Genomic DNA, 19605 nt, shown 5'->3' on the forward strand with positions numbered 1-19605 from the left:
CAGGACGTGCCACCCGCTGTGGGGTTATGAGCCCACTCTACAAGGAGTGTGGCAGCCTCCTGGGCCCTGGCCAGTGGCGCCTCTTTGGCAGACATCTGCAGAGCAGCGGGCCGGGCAACACCCAACACCTTTGCGAGGTTCTACAATCTCCAGGCTGAGCCAGTCTCATCCCGTGTATTGGCAGGCATGAGCAGGTAAGTTCCGGGACAGCTGGCCGGGTGTACCGGTTGCGCATAGCGCCTTTCCCCTCCCTTGAGGTGAAGATGTGCACTCTTGACTCCCAGTCGTGTTCACAGACTGTGATCCCTGGATGACTTTCCTCCTTAGCCCTCTGGCAGCTGAGTTTGCAGAGAAGCTCGCTGCCAGCCCAGTACGTGCGCTAATGAGACCCTGTACTGAGGTAGGTGCTCCACGTGTGCTGGTTCTCTGAAGGCGACCCCCTGTGATATCTTCAGCAAAATCATTTCCCTGTCGGTAAACTGCATCTTCCTTGGTCGCCATGTTCTGTAGAAACTCCTCCCCCTTCGGGTAGGACCTACCATGGGACCTCTCCACATGACATACTTCCGACAAGACTCGGTAAGACCATGTGACATATTCCACTCAAAATACCCCCCCCCCCCCTTTTTGGGCAGGTGTGGTCTCCGCGGTGTCTTTCCCTTGGGAGGGACACCCCCGATGCAGACACTTATGGCTCCCAGTCGGTTAACAAATTCCACTCTTTTTGGGGAGAAAAGAGAAGAAAAGAGGCCTCGGCTGGGCTAGCCTTTCCCTATCATTGGGCAGTCGATGGAGTTAACGAAAGTAACCAGGACGTTCCCTATCTGTCACTCACTCAACGTTGTGTCGATGTAGTGACACTAGGGTCCCTATACAAAAATGCCACAACTATCCGAACTGTGTTACGTGAACTGGAGGTTACGTGACGGCCTGGTGTGCTGGCTATGAGGCACACAGCGGTCTGCCCATCACACACCACCAGTTCAAGTAACACAGTTCAGACAGTTATGGCGTTTTGTATAGGGACCCCTACTGTCACTACATCGACAACATTGAGTGAGTGACAGATAGGGAATGTCCTGGTTACTTTCGTAACCTCCGTTCCCTGATGAAGGGAATGAGACGTTGTGTCCCTCTTGCCACAATGCTGAACTACCCCCTGAAATGGCCAGGACCTGGTCTCGACTCCTCAGCACAAAACCTGAATGAGTGGTTGCATACCATCTCCTTTTATACCCGTATGTCCAGGGGAGTGGCACGCAAATTCCACTCGCCAATTCTCATTGGCCTTTGTTAAAAAAAAAAAAAAAAAAAAAAAAAAAAAAAGAGGCTCCCAAGAGTGACCCCTAGTGTCACTACATCGACACAACGTCTCGTTCCCTCCATCAGGGAACGGAGATTACGAAGGTAACCAGGACGTTTTCATGCCTGGTCATTTTTGTCACTTATAAAACCCAATTAGAGCTTATGTTCTATACTTCAGATGTAGTCTCGCAAGCCAAAATTTTGATTATCGGAATAAGTTATACAATATTATTATTACAATATTTGCATATTGTAGCTTATTTTGCAACAGTGATCTTTTCTGCAGACAACACCAAAGAAATTAAACCTGTTTATTGACAGTGGTCAAAGTTTCCCTACTGTACATCCAAATTTAATAAGTATTTCACAGCTATAACTCTGAAAACAAACTAGATTATACAGTTAAACTTGTTGAATTTGTTGGCAATCTTACAAACACAAACCTGGCCTTTTGTGGTTTGTACAAACTCTTATTATGGAACGATGGCATGAACTTTGAAAATCTTAAGCAGACTTCAGGTCAGCAAAACTTTTGCTTTGTGTTGGATTTCAATAACAACATGAGAGTTTAAGTTTAGGTTTGACCTACTGTAGTGTGTCCACAGATCAGATGTATCCAAGCCATTTTCAATAAACAATGTTTCTTTAATTTCCTTTTAATTCTTTACAGACTGTTGCAAGTTAAAACATAACTATGAACCTAAATCAAACCAGGCCATATTCGCCTGCATTTTAGCCCCATGTCGGAGCAAGCACACTGCCACCAGGCCACATCCAAGTCCCAAATGGTCATATGGTCATCCTTCCTACTGCACATACAAATTCTCAAATCTTGCAGTAATCTCTTACAGGAAATAAAGATAAAATAGTATTGCTGTGCACTACACTGATCATTTAAAGATAATTATTATTAAATAATTACTATTTAATTCAAAATGTAATTTGGGACAAAATAAAACTAAAAAACTAAAGCAAAGTATTTCTCTAAATAACATGCAGCTTCCATTTTAGCCATTCAGAGGCAAGCGGCCCCCATGGAGCTCCCTGATCCCCTCTGCCTGCCCTAACCATTTAACGGCAATCACTACTACATTCAGCCTGAGACACAAATGCCTAATTTTCCCACTAACCCTTCAATCTGTTGTCAATTGTGGGCTGCCATGGAAACAGTTTTGGAATGCTGCAAGTAGGCTTTTTGTTCTGAGGTACCATTTTGTGTCTGGACCAATTCAAAGCTGTGCAATACAAAACACTTTTCTTATCTTGTCATGACATTATATCTCCCTGTGAAGATTATTCTAGCCACACCCACCCATTGTATAAAACAAAAGTGTACTGCCTAATTAGCAATGTTTTGGTCCGAATTTAGTATATTCGCTTGTACAGTTCATAGGTGCCAAACCAGTCAATAGAAAGTCTGGGATCTGAACCAAATTTAGTAGACTTTGTATACATAGCATTTAAATAAATTCAAAGTAGGCTACTAAGAAGTCTAGAAAAACATGTTTTAGTTAGCTAAAAAAATGATTTAGGAATTTGCTTTAAAAACACTGACATGTGTTTGCTAGGCTTTCAACTTTTAAACAGCAAGTTATAAAGGAATGTTCCTGGGGTTAACTAACATCAAGCTGTATAGATAGCATCTGTGGCATGCTGCTGATTAGCACAGACATTATTTTTTTTTTTTTACTCGTCTCACAGTTTGTAAAAATAAGCAGAAATCGTGTTTTAAAGTAATGCACTTACAATGGAAGCCTATGTGGCTAGCCATTGCACTTGAATAAAACAGACATTTGAAAGTATACCCACAAGATTTAAATATTATACTTGTTAACATGATATAGAATGACTTGCCCCATTGTCTTAACTGTATTTACAAACTGAAGGACGAGAAAAAAATTTTGTTAGTGGTAATTGACAGCATGCCTCACATGGTGTTCATGCCGCTTAACTTGGATTGAAACTGGAATCTTTTTTTCAAAAAGATTTAGTCTCATGAGAAGGTCTTTATTGATCTTTATTGAGAAGGAGTGCACACTTTCTATTAAAATCTGGATGGAAGTATAACACTCTTTGTCCCTTGGGGGGTGTCCTACATTTTAAGTACCCTTAGCGGGGGATGCGATATTTTGAAATCGCATTCTCTCAGCCTGCCAAGGATAGTTCTGATCAAGCCATAGCAATGAGCAGAGAGAGAAACATATGGAGAGAGTGTGTGAGAAAATGTGCATAGGCAAACAGTAAACACAATATTTCAGCTATAGTTACAGTTCAGCAATAATCTGCACACAATAAAACAATATCTCTGTGACTTTCACTTTTTATAATGAAAAAACTAAGGAAAATACAGGAAAAATTTTGTGAATAGAAAGAGTAGCAGAGAAAATTTAGCAAAAGTGACTAAAATGGTGTCTGTTATTTATTCCAGCAATTTCCATAAATTTGAGCTATAAAGGACGATTTGCAGAGCAGGTGCTAATATCATAGGTGGGCATTATCCCATTGACGGTTATCAGCCAATTATAGGGACGTTAAGCAATTGCCTCCTCTCATGTGACTTTTCGCATGTACTGTCTTTCACTGCCTCCTAAACATTTATGGTGTCACTGTTGGACAGTGTTCCTTGAGTAAATAAGTGGTTTACATTCTATTTGATCTCATATTTCATAATGTTTTCTTTGTTTTATAGTTATGTCAGTTTGTGGAGGCACTTCCTCCCTTGCCTTCTTGGAGAGAACAACATAATCACACAGAAAATCAACATGTTGCTACATGCACCCTGAAATCAACCCTATTTAGCCGAATTACTGACATGCACTATCCCCCATCAGATAAAAAAAATAAATAATTGTATTTCGAGTTTGACCTCCTTTCCCTGTTCTGCGAGTAACCTCCGAGACATGGTTTCTGGTCCAGTGGTAACCAGGAATTAATCGTGTTCACATAAACAATGGTGAATGCAAGGATGTAGATTTGGTTTGAATATTGTTTGTGTGGGGTGGGGGGGGGGGGGGGGTTGCAGCATGAAGCATCTACATGTTTCCATTTATCATAGTATAAATATTGGGAGGGTTGTAATTGCTTGTTTTGATTATTGGGGGGTTTACCCCCCCCCCCCCCTTTTTGTTTTTTGTTTGTTTTTTGTTTTTTACTCCACTGACAGTTATGTTTAGGGTAAGAGCTTATAGTTAATAAAAAGGACATTCCTGTTGACTGTATTCCATCATTTACAACTAGTATACAACCCACTTTTGGCACCGCTTTTTGAACATTTCATTTGGAAGCTGGATGCCCATACGTTTAACAACATTTCCAGCTTCGGCCACTGGGGGCAGTGATCCAAATTTCGAGATTTAGGGTCAGGGAAATTGAAGTTATATAGATGGATAGACAGAAGGAGGGAGAGAGATTGGCAGATGGCGTGACAGTTCTTCCTGTAAAGCAAAGTGTGGATCTGCAAGGTCGCATGCCCTAGATCCAAGAAGACTGAATTCCTTTAAAAAATTAAACACCCTTTCACCTCTATCCACCTCTCTGATATCCACTCATCCATCCACCCATTCCTTAGAGTCTAGTGAAAGCTTGAGATAGAGAGATGCAAGAGAGCAACAGAGAGGGAGGAAATACAGGAGAGAGAGAGCATAAGAAAGAGAAAGTAATTAAGCTGACATTCTGCAATGGGATGTTCGATGGGATCTCTTGCTAAACTACTGACACAGCGGATTTACACCAACTAATCAAGTCATTTGTCACTCCTAATTGGCAGCAACAGACAACTGAGACCAATGACTCTAAATAGAAGTATGAAGCAGATGTGCTGTGTATATACAGACAAGAACTGCTCATTTTACAGCTTTAATGTTGAACATATTCACTGGTCTCTTAGGTGCTTTAACAAGTTTGCCCCATTAACCATCCAGCTATCCCCTTCTAAAAATACACACACACACACACACACACACACATTTTTGATCAAACCCTGTGGGTTGTCTGAAACTTTTAATGGCTTCTGCAGTAGCAGCGGCAAACATTTGTAGTTAAGGCTTATTAGCAGCTTGTTGGTACATCAGAAAAAGCAGCCACTGACACACCAGTAGGTCTGTGTTTCGCCTGTGATTCATCATACAACACCTGCTAATGAGCCAGTCATACTGTCAGACTCTGTCTGGTCAATGCAGGTTTTTCTAGCTAAAGAGGCAGGTTTTTTTTTTTTTTACCTTTGCCTATGAAAGGCAAACATGTGATAAAAGAACCAAAAATCTAAATATTTTTCTAAAATCCATTTTCTAATTTTAGTTCTTATAATTTGGTAATTTGCCATCCCGTTGATGCTTTTATCCAAAAATTGCACTGGTAAATCAAGACTTTTTAAAAGTCACCATGAAATGACCCCATTTAATACATGTTCCTGGTCTTACTGTGCATGATCAGAGACTATTTAGCAAAGAAGGGCCACTTCTGTTAAAATGAATGTGAGAAATTGGAATGTCCAGCAGTCAACGCATGTATAAAGAAGTCCCATTTTACATGTAAAAGAGCCAATCACCTTTTTATATACAGACCTTGCCTGTCAAATCAACTCGAGAACACGCATACACATTAGCTATACAAGCTGGGAAATTTTTTTTTTTTTTTTTTTTTGCATAATCTGAAGTAAAGAAGCACAATTTATGGCTCCAGGATTTTTCCAGATTTTACTGTGATTTGAAATATGTTCTTTGATGTAATCTTGACTAACCATTTCGGAGGTTTCAGACTTTCCCCATTCAAGTAGATAGGAGTTGCACTTGTATGCCACTAAAGAAAAATAATGTTCCAAATATGGCCGTTGAGAGGATTGACTCGCTAGAATGAATCATGCCTGAGTCTTCGGTGCACGTTATTACAAAGGAATAATTTTAAATGCTTGTCCTCATAATCTTTAGCCAAAATGTAACAACTTGCTCTGCCTCTGAAATAACTTTTCGTATTAGTGCTGACATTACAAATCATTCGTACTTTTCAACCCCTCTCCTCAAACTACCTGGCCCCATTCTGGTATGTTACAACTACTTTTTCTGATGGACAACTTCAATTCCCACCCTACATTCTTAGAGTGTCCAGTTTAAGTCGGAAATACGTCAGATTACGGAAGTAAAATGGGTTGTGAATGCCATTTCATGTTGACTTTAAAATGATTAATTAAAAATAAGTGTGTTTTATTTATTGATAGACTGACTGTAATAAAAGGCCAATTGCAAATCATTGATTGCTATGTGTAGGCACTGAGGACTAATTCTGAGACAATAGTTTAAGCAAATGACAGAGAGGCTCTTGTCTCTGATGCCTTTAGAACTGGCGCCTGGGTGTTTACAATAGCCATGTTTGAGAAATAGAGGAGGGCCAGTCTTTGCCAGAAAGACCCGATGGAACAATCACACCTGTTCAGACTGACATTGCGTGTGTGTGTGTGTTTAGACTGAAAGCATCTGCTGCTGTTATCCTGTGGGACTTGAGGCAGACAGTGAATGCTGGTGAGAAGCTATGTACGTAACGTGTAGCATAGAAATGGATAGAAAGAGGGAGACGGAAAGGGCATGTGGATTAATCTGACAAAAAACTGACAAGAGAACGTCTGGGTTGTATTTCACCCCAAAATCAAAAGAAGAAAATGAGAAATTAAGAAAATGAAGTCTTTATTTTTTAAGACCATAATTTTTTTAACCTCCTACACCTTCCACAACCTCCTACCCCATTTCGTATTACCAAAAAGTAGCATTCTTATTGGTGTAATGCAACAAAATAATAATAAATTATTTAAATTGTAAAGTATTCATGGAAATAATAGTAGTATTTACTGTACTGCCATCAATTTATGCTAATTTACAGTAATGCAAATATGATGAAAATCAGTATTGGGAATAACAAGGATTACCAAAAACTAAGAAGTTAAACATTTGAATGCATTACGCTTCGTTTTTGCATGTAACTTGATTCAAATTATTTATAATTTCTGTCTGACCTGGACCTGTTTTTCGTGAGATCTGTTTTTCGAGGATCTGCTTCACATTCCTCACACTTTTGTTTTTGTTTTTTCTGTTTCTTTCACAAATGTTGCGTCTCCTCCCCCCAAAAACCCATCAACATTCACCACCCATCTTCTATGATGCATTGCTCTCGAGAACGCAATAAGCCTCATCTCCTAACCCCAAGAATATCTGTTCTTCTTCCTAGTATAAATTGGGACTGGAATTTAGTTGTCTAGCCATTACTTGCATACCATGTGCTTATACAATATATCTATAGGTTAATTTGTTCATTTGTTTACTTGCAATTTCTTTATTTCGATTAAAATAAAAACCTCCAAAGCCCCACCCTCCTAGGACATGTCAGCAAATCCGATGTCAGTAGCAAACCCACAAAATGATTGACAGGGAGAGAGGTCAGATGCTTTTTTACTTTTTAGAGCCTAAGACTGTCACAGTGACAGGTGTGATTTCTCAGGACACACATTTTAGTGATGTCTGTCAGGTAGCAGGGATATTTTATGCGTGGTATTACAAAAACATCGCTTGCAGCTTAATCTGTTTCCAGGAAACATTTCCCAAATGCACTAATATACTACGTATGACTACGAGGTTAACATAATGCCCTTGACCCAAAGAACCATTTACAATAAATGCAAATGAAAATGCTGCTATTTATTTATTCATTAAGAAGGTGCTTTTATCCAGAGTGATTCCTCTCTCACACACACAAACACACACACTGAAACACAGTACTTATATCAAGGGTGAAATATTTGACATTGTAATATCTGAAACCATTCTATTTTTATTTTATTTTTTTCATCATCTAGTTCACTGATCTGTGATATTTGCAGTCCATTACTAGTTTTGTAGAGTCTGAATTTTGACCATTGGTATAAAGTCCAGCCCACTTTGCAGCTTTTTCTGGCCAAGAACCACCCACTTAAAAAGAGACCGCTTGACCCACTTTTAAAGCAAACAACTACTTGCTTTGTTTTTTTGTAATTGGGTCGATTAGGAACAGGTATATACGAAACCTATATACTGCAATAAGGGACCACCGTCTAAAACAGCTCGTTCAAATAATGGCTCCCCAGTCACCGCAATCAGATCAAATTTGTATAAAATGTGTAGAAAGGTTTTTCTGTCCAAAAGCAAGAAGTACTGATTATTTTAGACATAAATCAAGGATATACAGTTTACTGGTTACTAAGTGCCTCAAAAACTCCATTCTGGTTTTAGCTTCCATTCTTATAATTAGGTATTTAATCATTTATGATGCAATTTTCCATCATATAGATGCTTTTATCTAAAGTTCAGTATGCTTTAATAAAATTGTTTAATTATTGTCATGATGTGTTTTTTTCGACTCATTTGTTATCGTTGAAGAAATTTAAAAAAAAACCTTCGATGATGAACATTTTCGTCATTCATTTCATTGACACTAGACACATCAGGTAGTACATTGAACATTTACTACATTAACTAATTGTTTGAGTATGAATGCTTGTATAGCTTATTAGTGTCTGGTCATTGGAAAGGTCATTTCATGCACTCTTTTATTGGAAAACTGTTAGTGTGCTGCTTCTGATTGGGTAAAGACAATTCATCACACACAATTTTACTTTATAATTATAAATTTCTCTCCATTATTTAGGCTCTTGCATTATTTTTGATTTCAAGGTTCAGTGTGTAATTTCTGTGCCACTAGTGCAGACTGATCTCACAGTGAAATCTGAAAAAGTAGGTTGGCTTTTCTTTAGCTAAAATCGGTTTGATTACCAAAATTCGAAACACTACCACCAGTGGCCAAAGCGGTATGCGTTGTTGGGCGTATGGGCACGTGTGAGCTCCATTTTCCAGGTGAAATGTCCACGGAGGGGCACCAAAAGCGAGCTGTGAAGTGAGCTGTTTTCAGCTGTACAAGATGTAATACAGTAAAGACGAATTAATATTTAATAAACTGAACCCCCATCCCCCCTCCAAACCTAAACCTAAACATCAGTGGCGTAAAAATGTAATGTTGGAGGGAAAAATGCAACCTCCAAATTGCGTTTGCATAATCCGTGACGAACGTGATTTGGAGGTCGCATTTTTCCCTCTAACAATACATTCTTACTCCACTGATGGATTAGTATATTGCTTCCTGATTTCAACACGGTATCTGAACCCAGGTCTCCCACACAGCTGATATAATGTGCTTCACACCACAAGTGAAGGTAAACACATTTTGAGCCAATGTAAAAATGTATGATGGGAGATAGCGCTTGTCAGAGAGTTGCCATTATGTGTCCAACCCCAGCGTACTGAAACTCGCGAAACAACATGCCTGCTTTCTGTGTGATGTTGAGTAGTGGCACCAAATGGAATTACAATCTATTTGTTTTGTTGCCCATTGTTGCTCAACATACGCCATTGGTTGAGCCAATGTTGTTGAGTTTCGAGAGGGCCTATATGTTTTCCGAACAGTGGAGTACAGGAGGAGTGTTTGGGAAATCTGTTTTAAAACAATATTGATCATTTTTACAATTCCGTTTACATGATGTACCTTTAAATGCAAGCTCTGTGCTGAATCGATTGAATACTTTTATGGTGTATATGGTCCATTTCCCTTGACTGCTTATACTGTACATAGGCACAGTTTCATGTTTAGTGCTCTTCAAACTGAGATTTTAAACAGTGCAGCAGGTTGAGTCAACATGGCCACTTTCCTATGGCGTCATATAGTCCTGTAGTGCCCTTGTGAGGGTACTACAGGACTATAATCTCTGTTTCATGGCCTTTTAAATCTTATTGAACAGCACACTGTCAACTTTGAGATTTCTCTGGAATGTATGACAGCACTTCTTTGGTTTATTTTCAAGGTTTATGTGAGTGTGCCTATGTGTGTGCATGCGTGTTCTCGACTTGTGTGTTCCTTTTAAGATATGAATGATAAAACAGGTCAGTCATGTCTACTCCCAGCATTACATGGAAATGGCAAGAGTAAAAGACAGTGAGGCTTAAAAGGAAGATATGAGAGTGAATGGGGGGGATGGGAAAGAAAGAGACAGAGAAAGCTGGTTACAAAAGATCTACATATGAGAAGTGAGAAGCAATGGAGATCTGCAGAGTTAGTGACTAGCCAAAGTCCTTGTGATGTTTCGGTTGAGTGCCATTCAGAACTGAATTTAGAAGGTTCCAGTTCACATCCTAAATTTGAATTGAATTCAAACTGAGGTAGCAAACAGTATGTAGAATACTAATTTGAATTTAAGGAGATAGAATTAAAGTGGAATGCAATTTCACACAAATTCATATATACGCTGTATGATTAGGTTTTAATACTACATTAGTTGTTATTGATAATTGAAACGTTTGTTCAATATGCCCAACCATTTACACTTATGCATTTTGGAGACGCATTTATCCAAAGCGACTTACTGTACCTTCAAGGTATACAGTTTTATCAGTTTGTGTGTTCCCTGGAAATCGAACCCATGACCATGGCATTGCTAGCGCCATGCTCTGCCAGTTGAAAAAGCTACACTATTGTGAAAACAGCTGAGCTACTGTCACATTACTGAAATATTTAGTTTAGTTAGTAGTGTTGCTTCTTTTATTTAGTGACTCCCCAACAATGTATTACGTATATTTGATTATGAATGTCCAAATTTACACTTAACCTTAAAGATGAAGTGTTTTAGTGGCGTAACTGGGCTGGACATAACAACATTGGCTTATCCAGTGGTGTAAGTTTGGGGCGGGGCTACGTGTTTTTCCAGGCAATAAAAGATGGGGAAGTGTTTGAAACTTACTATTTAGAATCATTTCTATTTGGTGCCAGTAGTGGTGCACATTTTACCTTCTCAAATTAGGTTTTTATGTCATTAACCTGTGAGCTTACCAATCTGCTCTGCCGCGTGCAGCTGCGTGTGGGCCTGCGCCTGTATCTGCGTCTGCGACTGCGCTTGCTGCTCCTGCAGACTCTGGCTGTCCACTGAGATGCCACTGTCACTGTGCAGCTTCTCTCCCTCTGGAGATGGTGTCTGATTAGCTGTCGCTGCACGATTATTAGCTGCCTGTTTATTCTGCTTGTAGCTGTTCAACCTGTGAGTGGCACACAGTAACACATGCAGTAAAATTAAATTAATGATTGAGAAAAAAGTGAATTTTAACAACAAACACATCTGCTTGGCTTGCATAGTGGACAATCATTTTTTTAGGGGTAGAGTTAGGGTTAAGGCCCCAATATACTTAATACTAAATTGAAGAACGGACAGGTGTGACGTCATTTAGAAAAAAATCTGGCCAAAAAGAAGGGGTTTTTGAGTTTGTTTCAGTAGTTCGTAACGGCTCGCTGGGGCAAACTTTTAGGAAAATTTCTTACCAGCTGTTAAACACCTTCCTGCCATTGGTCCACATCATCGGTAGGTGTGATCTGAAGCTCCACCTACCTTAAGGCTGACAGCTTGTTCTGTTTACGTTGTTCAGTCAGTCAAGATCAGTCAATATAAAGAGCAGCGGTGTGCAGAGTTATTAGTGGGCTGGTGCAAATTTATCTACGTATATCTGTAATATCGTTCACACAGAGACATTTTCCAAGAACATGCCATGTGTTCTTTTCATTTTTAATTAGTCTACAAAAGGATTGAAATCTACTCAAATACTCTCAAGTGCCCATTCACTCCTGAATGAAGAATGAAGAAGAACTTCTCCAGAAGTATATTAGGGTCTTTAGTCTGTAGTAAATAACTTAATCTGAAAACAACAGGAGTCTATTTTAAGTCCAAATTAAGTGAGTGTATCCATTACTGTAAGTCAATCAAAACTGAACTCTCCCGGCGAATCATTTTGCACAATCAGGAAATCTGACATAAAATTGGCTGATTTTATTTTGTAGGGCGGGATTGAAGATTGTGGTTAAAATTAGCAAAATGGCGAATGTTAGAGAAACGTCTGAAATCGCTAACAGCACATTTAACGTCAGCAACGCCTGAATCAACTGTCCTTAATCATTTTCTATCTGCTCTTATGTCTTTCAATCTTTTTTTTTATTCACCTTTTGAATAAGTCTCCCTATACTTTTGAGTTGAACCTACACTCTCAAATACTTAACTATATGGGTATATTTGAATGTTTTGCAATTAACTTTTCAAATATATTGTTTTATATACATATAATTAATGACTTTCAGTCAATATTTTTATATTTTACCATCGTTCACAATGAAATAAAATTATTTAAGTACAGACTTGTGTTTGTCCAGTATTTCCCTTATGTTTTTCCATCTTTTGCGTTTTTTCACTCACCTCTTGAAGATGATATACGCCAGAAGGCCGACCACGACCGCTGCCAGGATGGAGCAGTAGATGGGGATCAGGTTCTCGTTGAGCCCTCTGCTGATAAAGTGAGGGGAGCTAGGTTTGGGTGTGGTAGCATCCCCTCCAGGGCTGGGGCTCCACAAACCATCCAGATCGCTGAAAGGGGGATTAGAATCGCTCAGAGAGGCAGTGGTGGAGGGATAGGTGGGAGCAAATGGATCTAGAGTAGAGAAAGAGAAAGGCAGCATGTACATAAGGTTCAAGTACATTGATTGATACAGCAGTTAGTTCCGGCCCTCTTATCTGACTAGACATGCAGTGTTCCAAGTTGAATGATATTTAGTATAACAGCTCTGGGATGCTTCACAGTTTGTATCACTCTGCTTGTCTGTGTTCCAGACAGGCTGTCAGTCTGTGCAAGTGAATTAGATCAAAGTCTTTCTATGGTGACCTGGATGACTGAGAACCTCCAAAGACATAAAAAACTATTGCTGTCTATTGTTGTGTCTAAATAGAATCCACACTCTATTATATGTACTATATATATATAATTCAGTGATAATGGAATAATGAACTGAACCTAATGGGACAGCCAATGGAAGCTGTGAAACTGACAAATATCTGTCTGAATGGTGTTATATGATATATTGCCTAGGTACCAGAAGTTTTCCAAAGTGTGTAGTACTAGAGAGCATTTTCGAAAGTCTTTCTGAAAGTTGAAAACGCATTAGTGTGAACGTGGCCTCTTTCTCAAGAAGAGATTCCAGAATGTTGTGGAGCACATTATGATTAATTTCTTTCATGGCCATAAAATTGGTGATGAGAGGGTAAAATCGACAGGACAGGAGGTCTTGCGTTTACCATGAAAAAGAACATATTGCATCTCCAAATGTCAATAACAAGTGGTTTTGATGGATTTAGTTCACTTTTGTGGACAAAAATTTGTCCCCAAAAATATAGCTTACACACACACACACACACAAAATGGCTTCTTATCTTCAGACCACCTTTCAAACATGTGGGCATCTGAAGACTTGTGTAGGCAGTCCTCTTTCTTTATCAGTCTCTTTCACTTGTTGTCTCTCTCTCAGTAGACGTCAGTCTTTTCAAGACCTCCCCCAGCCCTGCTCCTCACTCTTTCCTCTTTCTTGAAGGAAATATTCACTCTCAATTTCTGATATATTTATGTATTCTGATTGAGTATGCAACAAAAGTTAAACGATTTTTAAAAAGCAAACTCTTTTTTTTATCCCTCTGTCTCTCTGGTTGAGAGAAAGGGTTTGTGAAATTGAGATATATGGATGTGTTTTTGGCCTGACTGAACTTAAAACCTAAGTGTAAATGAGTCCATGCTTTTATTGTGCTAAGATGGCAAAACGTATCCAAGCCAGAGGTTAACGCTTTCAAATTCTTCTCTTTTATTTCAACCATTTTCTTTCTTAAATGGGAGTTTCAGGATGAGGCGCCAAGTGTAAAGTGCTTGTTAACCCTCAGCTGGGCGCCTTCTTTAATGAAGAGTCTTTATTCTCATCCTCTCACAATTACATTTTTTGGAAGGGATTTTAATGCTTATCTGGCAACCCGTTTAAAGTTTAATATAATAGTTCTCTTTTTCTCGAAAGACTGCATGTGTCACACACATAGCAACCCTTATTCTTCCCTCGTGTGAGAGTTGGAGTGTGTGATAGACAGATAGGAGGGGGAGCGACAAGATCCTGACGGGTGGGTGTGTGTGTGTGTGTGGTTGTGTGTGAACGGATGGATGGATGGCTAAATGAACAGAAGCTTTGCTGTTAAGTGCTCTGATTAGCTGCAGTAATTACTCTAGCAGGAGGCATTAACACACACATACACATACTGTAAACTCACGTATTCATCTGTCTTAAACAAGGATGTGTGTGTAAAAACAATATGTAAAAATACATCGAAGTGCTTTAATTTGAAGCCATTTGATTATGCCTGTGCTGTGCATATGTGAGAGTCTGCGTATGCATATCTGTGACATCATGTTTACATTGCAAGCGAACGACGCAACACGACAAGATTAGAACGTTCCCATTATAATCAACAAAGCTGTCTACACTGCACGCAATGTGACTGCACACCCGGCCCCCAATAAGGCTAATCAGCCGAGGAGAGGGATAAGTGCAGCGAATGCGGCAGTTCGGGAGAGAGAGAGCCACATGCAGCTGCCATGTGTGTGTTTGTGTTGTATGTCTTTTTGTTCAAATTAAATATTATTTTGATGGTTCAGCTGGTTCCCGCCTCCTCCTTTCCCAACCTTAACCTTGTTACATTGGTGCCAAAGCCCGGGAAGGAGGAGGGATGCGCTGTCGTGGAGTCCTCGCCACTACCAGCCAACACAAAACATCCGCCGGAAGACGGAGTAGTTGCTGCTGACTGCCTGGACACGGAGGAATGGCCGCCATCCGCGAAGGGAGGAGGGGCACCCTGCCAGCTGCCTGGAACGGTGGAGCCGCTGCCAGGGGCGGAGGAGTTCCCTACCAGCCGCCAAAATGTGGAGGGGCGTTCCATCTGCCAGGGGTCGGAGGACTTGCTCCAGTCCACCCAGGGAGGAGCGGCTGTCATCCACAAGAGGTTGGGGAGTGGCTGAGGGCCAGGTGACAGCATATCTGTGCACCAGCGAACCAGGTTATTTCTCTCTCTCCTCTCTCTCTCTCTCTCTCTCGCTGTCGCTCCGCTTTGCCCTTTCCCTCTCCTCTCCTCTTTTTTGTTGTTGTTTTTCCCTCACCTCGTACCCCTCCCCAGCCCTAGATAGGCGTGGAATAGCCTACCGGCAGGCGGGGGGGGGTGTATGTCGTGAGGCAAAGGAGGGAGAAGTGTGATGAGGAGGAGGGCGGGGCCGGGCGCACGTCAGCCGAGGAGAGGGATAAGTGCAGCGAATGCGGCAGTTCAGGAGAGAGAGAGCCACATGCAGCTGCCATGTGTGCATTTGTGTTGTGTGTTTTGTTGTTAAAATTAAATATTATTTTGACTGTTCAGCCGGTTCCTGCCTCCTCCTTTCCCATTTGAACCTTGTTACAGTGACAAAACTAGAACATTCACATTATAATCAACGAAGGCGTCCACAAACTGAACGAGAGACTTGACCAAAACCCATAATCAATGAACCCATCAACAATGCGAACAAGTGACTTAAGAAAACAATGAAGCCATCCCCACTATGAACGAGCGACTCCACAAATCTAGAATGTTCCTGTTAATATCAATGAAGCCATCTAACACTGCGATCGAGTGACTTTACAAAACCAAAACGTTCAAGTTATAATCAACAAAACTGCGTCCACACTGTGAACAAGCAACTTGACAAACAACGTTCGCTTTGTAATTAACGAAGCCATCCACACTGTGAACAAATAACTCGATAAACTAGAATGTTCTCTGTATAATCAACGAGGGTGTCTACACTGTGAACAAGTGGCTTGACAAAACTAGAACGTTCCTGGTATAATCAATGAGCTGTCTACACCAGTCACAAGCAATTTCACAAAACTAGAAGGTTCCCATTATCATCAACAAAACTGTCTACGCTGCAAACTAGTGACTTGTCAAAACTACAACATTCCCATTATAATCAAAGCCATCCACACTGCGAACGATTAATTGACAAAACTAGAAATCATCTATATGTGTGTATCAGTGAGTGTGTATGTGATGCGATAGCTGCGATAGAGGTCACAGACTGAAATCCGAGTGTAAGAAACTCCAGCAATCTTATCGATCCAACAAAGGAAAGAGCTCAGCACAACTCTCTCTCTCTGTCACACACAGACACATGCCACTTAAATCTGTATGTGGCTGCAGGAAGTGAACCACCATGCAGCATGGATCACCTGCATAAAGAGAGACTGGTCATTATATCATGTGTGCCGGTGACTCCAACTGTGGTCATTTTCATGAAAGAGCTTGCCTTTAATATGCCCCCTCATCAAAGGGCACATAGATGACTGACCACAGAGAGATAGACATGAAAGGGTCAGAGATACACAGACAGAAAGTGAGATAAAGGTCACATATAAGGTCATTTTAAGGATGATCATGTGGCACTCACAGAGGGTGGTCTCTGGCTGGGTGTCTGTGTATTTGTGATGCTGCAGAACAAGGCTTCTCTGTGCTAAATGTTAAGCATACAAGAATGTTATAGAACGTTATAATGGCACAGAATAGCCAAAACATTATCTACAGGACAGGGAAGCTACTACATTACTGCTTTCCAAGCTACTAATAATTTAAGTAGTTAAACTACTGTCAATCTACCCTTTTGAAAGCTTCTACACTACAAGCTACTAACAAAATGATTTTCAGATTTGTTAATGAATTAATTGTCTCAACTAGCCTGTCAACCAAAAAAACTAGAAGTTGAAAAGCATAATTTATGTTTAGCAATAAAAAAAAGATCTAAAATGCTTTGCAGGGAGATAAAAGAATTGATTAATCATTTTTCTAACTGTTCAAATAAACCAATTCACTAAAATTAATCAGATTCCCCAACACAACTTGAGTAAGAAACTTAATGGAGGTTTGTGTTTGATTATTGCCTCAGCTTGCACAATTGTAAAGCTGCATTCACAATACAATGTGAAATAAAAGTAAAAAAAAAAAAAAGTGTTTGTTACTGGAAAAGCTACAGAGTTTTGAAAAAAGCTCAGCTACTGTCACAGTACTGAAAAATTTAAAGATAATGTGTAATTTGTTTTTCTCCTGTCCCAGCTTAGCCCTATAAAGTCTGACAAATTAAAATAAGTCTTTTTTTATTTTTTTTATTTATTTATTTATTTTTACTAAAGACATTTACTTATTTATTTTAATCAGATTAAATCAGGCTTTAAAGGAATAGTTAACCCCAAATTGATAATTCTCATCATTTACTTACCCTTATTTTGCCTTAAACTCTTATGACTTTCTTCTGCGGAAAACAAAAAGATATTTTGATGGAGATATGAGGTGAATATCTATACAATGCAAGCCAATGGGGACCAACACGTCCAGGCTCCAAATGCATATGCGTCAAGCACAAGTGTTGTCGAGCTTCAAATCATGATCGGCCTTTGTAGACTGCAGTGGCAAGATTTACAGTGAAAAAGGAGTTACATTGTGGTCTGTTTCTTACCCAAAACTGATAGCATCTCTTCAGAAGACATGGATTATACCACTGAAGTCATATGAATTGCTTTTATGCTGCCTTTGTCCTTTTTGGATACTGTACATTTAAAAAAAAAAAAATGCTGTACATTTAAATATCGTTTCTCACTTTAAGTATATCTTATAAAAATTATGTCAGTATTTTAAAAGCTCTGTTTTTTGTTTTTTATTGTGATGGGCATGATTTTGAGGGATGTTCAATGTGATTTTCTATCAAATTATGTACTAAATTTTAACCAAGCACAAGTTGCTTCAATTCAGCAAATACTCATTTTGAAATATCAGTAACAATATAAATGTTATTGTTAATTTTACTAGCAAAGATTTCGAAGCAAAAAGACGTGAGAATCACAATAAGAAGGTGGACATTTTGGAAATTATATTACAAGGTCTTCTACTTCCAGAAGAGCATGGAAACTAAGACCAGGAGGCAGTAAACATCTAGAATATTGCAAACAACAGGTTTTCAGCAAAGTTTCAATCATTTTAATGATGTAGAGGGTTTAGAAAATCATGTATTAAATGTGATACGCATAGATTTTTGCAGAGACAATTACTGTATAAGTAAGCCATTTGTAGGTTGATTCTCTCCAAAAGTGTAACACTGTGTCACTATCAAAACATGGCTGTGTTTGTTTGTGCAGCCCAACCAGCCTGACATAACACTGGCTCAATCAATGGCATGAGTTTGAGTCAGCACTGTCTGTTTGTCTGACCAATAGCAGAGGAGGGAGTGTAGCTAGTAGCACAGATATGATTCACTGCACCCTTACGTTAGCAGTATTACTACTTTTTTTACTAGTTACTGTTACAGTTAATTAGTTGCCGTTAGATTTGAGTTTTTTTCCTATTTTGTCCTCTTTATCTCTTCTCTCCTTTCAGGACAGAGGCTGATGGGATCAAAGGCATATGGTTGCAAGAGCCTGCCAATGAAGCCAAACATATGTGTGTGCGAAAGTGGATGTAAGTGACAACACTTGCAGATGCTTTATGATTTTCAGGTTCCATCTGCACATACACTATATTGCCAAAAGTATTCACTCATCTGCCTTTAGACGCATATGAACTTAAATGACATCCCATTCTTAATCCATAGGGTTTAATATGACGTTGACCCACCCTTTGCAGCTATAACAGCTTCAACTCTTCTGGGAAGGGTTTAGGAGTGTGTTTATGGGAATTTTTGACCATTCTTCCAGAAGCGCATTTGTGTGGTGAGACACTGATGTTGGACGAGAAGGCCTGGCTCACAGTCTTTGCTCTAATTCATCCCAAAGGTGCTCTATCGGGTTGAGGTCAGGACTCTGTGCAGTCCAGTCAAGTTCTTCCACACCAAACTCGCTCATCCATGTCTTTATGGACCTTGCTTTGTGCACTGGTGCGCAGTCATGTTGGAACAGGAAGGGGCCATCCCCAAACTGTTCCCACAAAGTTGGGAGCATGGAATTGTCCAAAATCTCTTGGTATGCTGAAGCATTCAGAGTTCCTTTCACCAAGCCCAGCTCCTGAAAAACAACCCCACACCATAATTCCCCCTCCACCAAACTTCACAGTTGGCACAATGCAGTCAGACAAGTACCGTTCTCCTGGCAACCGCCAAACCCAGACTCGTCCATCAGATTGCCAGATGGAGAAGCGCGATTCGTCACTCCAGAGAACGCGTCTCCACTGCTCTAGAGTCCAGTGGCGGCGTGCTTTACACCACTGCATCCGATGCTTTGCATTGCACTTGGTGATGTATGGCTTGGATGCAGCTGCTCAGCCATGGAAACCCATTCCATGAAGCTCTCTACGCACTGTTCTTGAGCTAATCTGAAGGCCACATG

At 39.9% G+C, this 19605-nt stretch overlaps 1 protein-coding gene across 2 annotated transcripts in view; it reads right to left on the reverse strand.

Moving 5' to 3' along the window:
• The window catches only part of LOC127451927 (tumor necrosis factor receptor superfamily member 16-like), an 81326-nt gene that overhangs the window by 13990 nt on the left and 47731 nt on the right, over positions 1-19605 (reverse strand). For both annotated transcript variants that reach the window (XM_051717003.1, XM_051717002.1), the window contains exons 4-5: positions 12605-12836; positions 11200-11402 (exon numbers count right to left, since the gene is read on the reverse strand). In XM_051717003.1, the coding sequence (XP_051572963.1) occupies positions 11200-11402; positions 12605-12836 (435 nt within the window). The remainder of the gene's footprint in view (positions 1-11199; positions 11403-12604; positions 12837-19605) is intronic.

Source organism: Myxocyprinus asiaticus, chromosome 14 (assembly GCF_019703515.2).
Source record: "Myxocyprinus asiaticus isolate MX2 ecotype Aquarium Trade chromosome 14, UBuf_Myxa_2, whole genome shotgun sequence".
NCBI lineage: Eukaryota > Metazoa > Chordata > Actinopteri > Cypriniformes > Catostomidae > Myxocyprinus > Myxocyprinus asiaticus.